Source organism: Marmota flaviventris, chromosome 18 (genome assembly GCF_047511675.1).
Source record: "Marmota flaviventris isolate mMarFla1 chromosome 18, mMarFla1.hap1, whole genome shotgun sequence".
Lineage (NCBI taxonomy): Eukaryota > Metazoa > Chordata > Mammalia > Rodentia > Sciuridae > Marmota > Marmota flaviventris.
The window spans coordinates 37,843,082-37,851,787 of NC_092515.1; the positions used below are offsets into that span (position 1 = coordinate 37,843,082).

General features: G+C 56.2%; 1 protein-coding gene across 3 annotated transcripts; it reads right to left on the reverse strand.

Annotated features, from left to right (window-relative positions):
• Positions 1-460: 460 nt before the first annotated feature.
• On the reverse strand, positions 461-8,639 carry Znf319 (zinc finger protein 319). 3 transcript variants are annotated; one of them, XM_027939132.2, is made up of 2 exons: positions 8,364-8,639; positions 461-6,241 (listed from the first exon to the last, which is right to left on the reverse strand). In XM_027939132.2, exon 2 carries the CDS (start codon positions 6,238-6,240, stop codon positions 4,492-4,494), a length of 1,749 nt encoding a protein of 582 aa, XP_027794933.2. In that variant the 5' UTR covers position 6,241; positions 8,364-8,639; the 3' UTR covers positions 461-4,491. The 3 variants fall into 3 exon arrangements, with proteins under 3 accessions (XP_027794933.2, XP_027794931.2, XP_027794932.2); XM_027939130.2 differs by having other exon boundaries at positions 461-6,493; XM_027939131.3 differs by lacking the exon at positions 8,364-8,639 and adding an exon at positions 7,454-8,059 and having other exon boundaries at positions 461-6,493.
• Between the last annotated feature and the right edge of the window lie 67 nt (positions 8,640-8,706).

Sequence of the window (8,706 nt, forward strand, 5' to 3'; positions counted from 1 at the left end):
TTGTTCTTCATAAAGCGGATCACATCAGAAAATCAGAAGTTTTCATTACAGACAAAATCTTGAGGAGAGTCCAGCCACCCTGACCTGGCCTCGAGGCCTTCCAGGACTGACCCCAATTCAATACCCTGATCCTTTTATACCAAAATAAACCCCACCTGCCTCTTCACTGTCCCAAACACCCAGGTTCTGTCTGCCTCCAAAACTTGGTTCAAAACTATCCTTCCACAAGAAACGCTTTCCCGACCTCTTCCTACCCAAAGCTCACACTTTCTTTCTGACAAGTCAACCTTCCCCAAGACCATGAGAACAAACACTGCAGCTGTTCAGGGGACTCACTCATGCCCTCTGGCCCACAGTGGACTTGCCTGCCTCTTATCTTTATAACTGGGGCTGAGGGATTAGGGCTTGGAGTCACCCAGAGCAAGAATACTGATCTGGATTAAATGAAATAACTACAACAAAGTAACAGTGGTGTTTAATACAACATGTACAACACACATCACAGCCCATCCCAGGGCTGGGGCTGGCTCTGGGACAGGTTTAGGAACTAGGTGAGGATTCCAGCTGAGGGTAGGATGGAATGAGGGTTGGGGGGACTTTTGCATAGCATATTTTGTACTAGATATTTTTTGGTACGGGGGATTGAACCCAGAGGTGCTTAACCACTAAGCCACATCCCGCCCCTTTTTATGTTATATTTTCAGACAGGGTCTTAATAAGTTGTTTAGGGACTTGCAAAGTTGCTGAGGCTGGCTTTGAACTCAAGATCCTGCTGCCTCAGCCTCCCTAGCCATTGGGATTACAGGTGTGTGCCACCACACCCAGCAATTTTGACATTTTTTGACCCTACTTTTTGATTCATGAAAACTCCAAACCCTCTCATCTGAAGTTCTTGCTTAGTGCCCTGTTGCACCCTCTGGCCAACAGCGGTGCTCAGTAATGCTTGTGGATTAAAAAAGGAAGGAGTGTAGACCCAGGGAGGGGATGGAGTCATCTGTAGTGAAGATGGAGACTCCACAGCCCCCCCCCCCCCCACCTTCTTTGCAGGATATTCTGGCTGGAATCTTTGTAGGTTTGAGAAAATCAATAGCAGCCAAGGCTCTTCCTGGAGGCGTGACCTTCAAGGAACAAAGAAACCACTTGCTTAAGGGTTGAATGCGGAGCTTGTCACCAGAGTCTGACTGGGAGGCCTTGGGCGAATTTCTGTGGCCTGAGCAGCCCATGGTCTCACCTAAGGCCTGCTCTGGAGGAAGACATGGGGGCAGTGGGATGGGAATGGAGACCAAGAGATAACTTGTATGTCAGTGCCCAGAGGCGCAGGCCGTCTATGGAGGCGCTGCCTCTGCACAAATGGGAAGGTGGAGCCTAGTAACTGCAATCCCTCAGACAGCTGAGCGGGCTGAGAGGCTGGCCCCCCTGGGCCTGGTGTGAAGAGCTGTCCTGCTCCTTTGGCCAGACAGGGCAGCAGGACCAGTCCTGGCCATTGTTCCCAGCTTCCTGGCCAGCTGAAGCCAGAGTCCCAGGCATCAGTGACCAGAGCTAGAAGCTTCAGTTGTTCAGGGCCTCCATATCTGTCATTCACCAGTGTGCAGGAACCAGGTTCATGTGACAGCACCCCCAATTCCAGGCCACTTGCATCATTGTGTGGCTTTGAATAACCCATAGGCCTGCATAAAGGGAATATTCAGGCCCATCCTGCTCCCCAGGTAGATGGGTTTTGCTTAAGGTCACACAGCTAGAAAGTAAGCTGGGACTCGGGCCTGGTACAGACGCAAAGGGCAGTGGTCATCCCCTTGCTGAGAGATAGAGGCAGCAAGAAGGAATCCCACGGCTTCTTAAGGGTGGGGTGTGCCCTGGGCCACATGGAATAAGAACAAAGGATCCGGGTCACATCCAGGGCCCCAGCCTTTCACTAAGCTTCCTATTAAGCTTCCAGACTTTTAATCCTTTGAAGTATAGGTAGCTCCTTCTCCTTTTAACTTCTACACTTACCCTCTACCCAGAGCAGGGTACCCTTGTTAGCTTTCTCCCCGCCTCTGCCCAGCCCCATCTTTGCCTCTGAGAAATGGAAAGAGCCTGAGCTGCAGCTGGGCCATTGGTGGTAGGGGGTGGGGTACAGGGAAAGGTGTGCAGACCCTGAGGTAGAGGGCTGCTGAGCTGGGCATGCGGAGGGAGCATAATGGTACAGGGTGAATGGGCGTGGGGTGGGGTCAGGCCCTCTGAGGTGGGCCTGGCTGGCAGGGTCTGCTGCTCCAGGGAGGGGCTGGACAAGCTCTCTTGCTTACCAGGCCCAGACCCCAGCTTCTGGCCTTCCGTGAGCTGCGCTGATCCCTCATGGCCCAGCTCCCTCCTCCAGAGCTATAGTTTTAATCCAAGGTCAAAGGGGAAAGGTCCATTCCCCAGGGACTCAGGTGTCCTGCAGCTGATACTGTCAGGACCTTGGCAGCTTACCCACCTGGGCCTCACCAGACTCCATTTCTTTTTCACAACAGTCAAGCAAGGCAAAGGTTAACCTCCTTTTTTTTTTTTTTTAATAGACTAGGTAACTTCAAAGAGGTTAAGTGACTTGCCCAAGGCCACAGCCACACAGTCAGAACATTCAAAGCTCAGGATTCAAACCCAGCCCTGTGTCCCAGATCCCAACCTGACACTCTGGCCCACATGCCTTTCTCTGTCTCTCCATGTCCCATCATTTCCCTGTGGAAAAATGACCAGAACAAACAGAGCTTTGGTCTGTGACAGTCGATGTCTTTACTTCTAAAGCATACATTGGGTTCACTATATATTAACATCAAAAGTGGCTACCTAAAATGGAGTCATCCTTTTTAAAAATCCAGATTTTCACATTTATATATAAGATTGAAAATGACATGAAATTAAACTATACAATGTTATGAATAGTATAACAAATTGCTTTTAGAAAGCAAAATGAAAAGAAAAAAAATAGCGGTTGGGACTGTTGTAAGCCTGGGTTCTGGTCTTTTGAGGCATTGTGACTGAGAGCCAGCACCGAGGGGAAGGACCAGCCCCTCTCTGCAGGCACAGGAGGGAACCCAGTCAGACAGAGGAGGCAGATGTGGCTGTTCAGACTTCAGAAGGTAAGAGAGAGGCAAGGCGGTGTCTTCCTGCACCTCTGGGCCCTTGGTGTGTGCATTGATCAGTCTTTTTCAAGACCCACACCAAAGAGAGGTGGGGCTGGAAGAGGGCAGGGGGCAAAGCTGGGTTCAAAATGGTTATTTTGGTAACAAAGGGCCTCTGGGCCCCTTAGCAGGCCCTGGCCACCAGCAACCTGGCTGACCCCATCCTCCTGTCAGGCACACTGCCTGCTGGGTTCCTAAACCCACTGTTTCCTCCTGCTCCCTATGCCCTGGGCACTTTCTGCTCCAAGAGCCCTAAGGGCAGCCAGAGACCTGGGGTACTCTAGGAGGACCCACAGAAGAATACTGCAGTTTTCTAAGTAGCTGGATATTATCCAGGGCATTTTGACAATATAAAATCCCTAGGGTTCAGGCCAGCAGCCAAAACAATGGAGGGATGGCACTCCCATGGACTAGGAGGGCACCGTGGAGTCAGAGGTCATCCCCCCTGGGTACCCGGACCTGGTCTTGGCCCTGAGGCAGGGCTGGGGCAAGCACACTGGGGCTATGCCCCTGAGCCCTGAACATTTTGGTTCTCACAATTTGAGAAGAGGATACTTGTTTCCATCTGCTAGGGGATCATGAACCTCACCCTACTTCCTCCTACAATCCCCTTCGCCCTACATTCCTCTCCCCCATCAGCAGTTCCATCTGGCTAAGGATACAGTTCCCTACCACCAATAGGAACCACACTGCAAGTTGGGAGGGGGCTTTCAAAACCACAGGACTAGCTCTCGATGGGCCACTCCTCCTCTCCCCCTTTCTAGCCATGCCCATTACTTTCCAGGCAGAGCTTCCCAAAGACCCCTATCCTTTACAACTTGACTGTCAGAAACCCGAGGGACACATCACCCCAGTCTGGGGCAGACAGAAGGCTGAGGCTCAGTCTATCCTGATCCCCAGAACTAGGTCACAAACAGCAACTTGAGGGGATGCCTTATACCCAGCCCACCTCTGGGGTCCAGGACCTACCATGACCCTACTCCTTCCGAACCCATCTTGTGGCCTAAACGATTTGGAAAGATTGGGTTGGTAGACACCCATCCCTGGGACAGAGAGAGAGAGCATGTGACTGCCAGTGGAATTTCAGTCCTCCGGAGATGAGGGAAACTACTGCCCTCAGAAAGCAAACCCTGCAACGGGAAAGAGGTTTATGGAGTCAGGACTGGCCACAGCGATCTGGCTCCCCAGGGCCAGGCTGGTGACAGGAGTGCTGAGTACACTCACCCTCCACTGGCCCAGTACTGTTTGTCCTCACTCCCGGAGCCTAAGAAGATGGAGCTGGGTGGGGGGTTGGTGGGCTGCAGCTATAAGGAGGCGAGGCTGGGCTGGTCCTAGGAGCCATCGCCTGGCCTCAGGGTAGGCAGGCGGCCACCTGGTAGGCGCCCTCGGCAGCTGCAGCGGCAGCACTGTGCTGTGCACTGTGCTCCTGCAGCAGGGCCACGTCCAGGAAGCGCTCGCCACACCACACGCACTTGAACTGCTGCTCTCGGGCGTGGACACCCTGGTGCTTGTTAAGATGCTCGCGCTGCTTGAAGGCCTTGTCGCAGTTGGGGCACTTATAGGGCTTCTCGCCCGTGTGCACCCGCCGGTGCCGCTGCAGGTCTGACGCGTATTTGAAGCGCTTCTCACAGTCTGGGCACTTCAGCGGCTTCTCTCGGGCTGGGTCGCAGCGGTGCTGCACAAACTCGGAGGAGGAGAAGAAGCGGCGCTCACACAGGGTGCAGCGCAGGGGCTTCTCGGCCGCGGTGCAGTGCGCCAGCTGGTGCTTCTGCAGGGCCGACGCCCTCTTGTAGGCTTTGTTGCACACAGGGCACTTGAAGGGCCGCTCGGCTGCGCCGGGCAGGCACTTGTGCCGTAGCAGCTCTGCCGACTGGTCGAAGCCCTTCTGGCACATGGGGCACTTGAAGAGAGTCTCGAGGGTGTGCACGTGCTGGTGGTAGAGCAGATGGCTGGGCTGCCCGAAGCCCTTCTCACACAGCCCGCACTTGAAGGGCTCCTCCGTCTTGTGCGTACGCCGGTGCCGCATCAGCGCATACTGCTGCTTGAAGCCCATGGGGCACAGGTCGCACTTGAAGGGGCGCTCTGCACTGTGCGTGCGCTCGTGCTGCCTCAAGTCTGAGGGCCGTTTGAAGGCCTTCTGGCACTCGCCGCAGCGGAAGGGCCGCTCGCCACTTGGAGTGCAGGGGTGCTGCAGCAGCTCCGAGGACTCCTTGAAGTGCAGCTCGCACACATTACAGCGGAACAGGTGGTGCTCGCCGGAGTGCGCGTACATGTGGCGCACCAGGTGAGAGCGGTGCTTGAAGGTCTTCTCGCAGACCGCGCACTTGTAGGGCCGCTCGGAGCTGTGCGTGCGCTTGTGGTGCACCAGGTGGGACGACTGGCTGAAACTCTTGTCACACAGCGTGCACTTGTACGGCTTCTCACCTGTGTGGATCCGCTCATGCCTGGAGAGCTCCGACAAGTGCTTGAAGGGCTTCTGGCAGATGGGACAGCTGTAGGGTTTATCAGCCTGTTCCGCAGGGGCGACAGTCGGAGGCGGGGCAGCTGGCGGAAGTGATGGGGCAGCAGCAGTGGCAGGCTCTGCGGCCTCGGCTGGCTTATAGGTCTTCTCACAGATAGAACACTTCACGAGGCCACTGTGCGCGCTGTGGTGCTGCGCCAGCGAGGTGAGCAGGGAAAAGCCCATCTTGCACACTCCGCAGACGAAAGGCTTCTGCTCGGCCTGCACGCACTGGTGCTCCAGCAGGTCAGTGGCCTGGTGGAAGATCTTGAGACACTGCGTGCACTGGAATGAGCGGTCGTGGCCCGCCAGGCACTGGTGTTCATGAGGGCTAGTCAGGTGTGCCAGGTCGTGACCACACACACCGCATTTGGGTCCTGACTCCCCGGCTGCCTGCAGGGGTGCATGTTGTGGAGGCTGCAGGCCCGTGTCTGGCTGCAGGAGGATGCCATAGACCGCACAGCCCAGGGGGTTCTCAGCAGTACCAGGGGGCAGCGCATGCTCTGCCAGGGCCGGTGGGGGCTCGGCATGGTGCTGAGGTTGGGGTGGCTGGGGCTGCTGCGGCTGTGTCTGAGGCGGCTGCTGCCAGCTTTCCGACATGCTTGGGAAGATGAAACAGGGTTTGGAGATTAATGGCTTCAGTTTCCCGCTTAAGGTGACCCAACTCAGAGAGAAGTTGCCCAATCTCAAGGATGGACAAGGACCTCAGACAAGGCACGGAGGAGGACTGGTCAGACGGCCCTAGTCATCAAGTGAGGAGACAGAATACAAGGCTGAGTCTATAGGGCAGGGGGTGCTTCAAGGCAGGGTCCCAACACTGCCAGGGAAACTCTGCCTTCCACAGTGAGCAGTTCTGTGGGGAAGAGAAAAACTGTGAGCTTGAGCAGAAACGAGCAGCCCTTCCCCAGTCCTCACCCTGTTCCGCCTGCACTTGCCCCTGGACATAAACCACATTTGGGAAGAGAGACACTCAGGATTGGGAGAAGTTCCCTTCACTTGCCACCAAAGTAGTCTGCGGGAGGTTCAGCTCCTCTAGGCAAAGGGGATGGCAGCTGCCTCTACTCTACCCATGCCTGAACTAGGTCATCCTAGCCTACATGAGTTTCCTCAGCTTCCTGCCAATTCTCTTCAGTCAGGAGTCTCCAGGTGAGAGCCTGGGGTGATCTGTTCACAATACAGAGGCCTCCCTAAGGCCTGCAAGCCCATTCTCATTGCTACCCTGAGTTTTGACCCAGGACCCCACTGCTCAAAGGAGCAGTCTATTGACCTAAAAAGGCCACACCTTCCAGGTTTGAGAGCCCAATGGCAAAAGGCCTCTGGCAGACAACATTAGAAAAACTACATAGAACCAAGGACCACCTCAAAAACCCTCTCCTGTGTGGCACTGGCTCACACCCCTCCTCACCTATCCCAAAAGCCCTCCACTCTGGCTACATACCTATCCTCTTGCCACATAATAGGATGGATGGCCTGGCAGAGACCTAAACCCACAGATGATAGGAGCTAGGTTCCCAGAGCCACCCAGTCTCATTGTCCACAGAGCAGAATGTCTTTACTTTAGCCATCTTTCAGAAAACCAAAACCAAAACCAAAAAAAAAAAAAGTTCTAAATCCTCTGAATCTCTCTGGCTGGCTGTCAATGCCTGCAGAAAAATGTGAGAAACTGCACTGGTCTGTCTCAGCCATGTAACAACAGAGCATCTCTCTCCATCTCCCTTCTGGAGACAACCTGTTACCTTGCTCCAGGGCTATAATATTCTGGGTAATCAATGCAAGGTAAAGCCCACCCAGCCTAGGCAAATCTCTAACTCACCACTTTGTGGCAGCATATGATAATGCCAGAGAGCGGGAGGAATTTTTAGAGTCACAGGCAACCCACTTTCAGGTTTCCAGCTCATCCGCCTCTGAAGTTGAAAAGTTTGTAAGTTTTCTCCTGAGAGGAGGAAGGGTAAAGTATGTCCTCATAGGCCAGCCTAACTTCTAACTGTTCTGTCAAAGAAATATAAGAGTGAAGCTAAAAGCTGTCATCCTCAGCATCTTCTGGGAAGGGAGGAAGGAAAGGGGCTGCTGCTTTTGGTGGAGGCAGCAGGTTGCATGAACAAGCAGGTACCACTTGGTAATCTAAGCAGGCAGAGGAGAAAGGTGGCTGCTCTGAGCACATTCGAGGTCTGGCTGCATCAATCCAACTGTGTGGTGGTTGTTTCTTTTTCTGGCATAAATGGCTGCCAGAGCCCGGGGCCCCTGGGGCGCAATCCCACTGCCCACCCTGATCCTCCTCCCGGAAGGTGCAGCCAGGAAACCTATCTAATCACTCCACAAAAGGAAGGAGAGATGAGGGGAGTGGAGGGGAGGCAAAGGGAGGCCCCCACCTGCGCCCCACCCCAGTTCTTCCTCCTCCCTAGGAAAAGAAATGAAAGCAGATCACCTCCCACCCAGCCCTACCCGCCGGCCCAGCTGGGCTGCCTCCTGTCAGCCCTCGCCTGGAGGGCCGAGCCCCTGCCGCCCGAGAGCGGGTGCCTGGGCCCCAGGAAGGCCCCAGGGACGCAGGCCCGGCCCGGGAAGCGGCTGTGCTTGGAGGCCGGGCCTGGGCCGCCCAGGAACTCAGGAGGCCGCCGGGTCGGGTCGGAGGGGCGGGGGTGGGGGGCGGCCCGGCCGACTAGGGAACGGGTGCGGCGGCAGCGGGAGTGGCCCCCAGACGCAGCCCCGGGCGCCCCGCCGCTCACCTGCTCCAGGCCGCCCGCGGGGCCAGGCGCGGGGCAAGCGGCGACCAGCTGCTCTCTCGGCCGCCCCTTTATTCCAGCTCCATCAGCGGCGGCGCGGCCTACGCGCGCTGCCAATCCCCGGCCTAGCGTAGAGGTGGCGGCCGGCCCGGGGGCGGGGAACCGGCTTGCGGCGACCGGAACGGAGGAAGCTACGCGCGCGTCCAGGCTAGCGGGGCCGGGGCGGAGGAGCGCCGGGAGGGCGGGCGGACGGACCGATGGCCTTGCTGAGACAGGCGGACGAGCGGGCGGCGCGGGGGCCAAGGAGGCGGGGCTGGGGGAGGAGCGGTAGCCGGGGCGGCGGCGG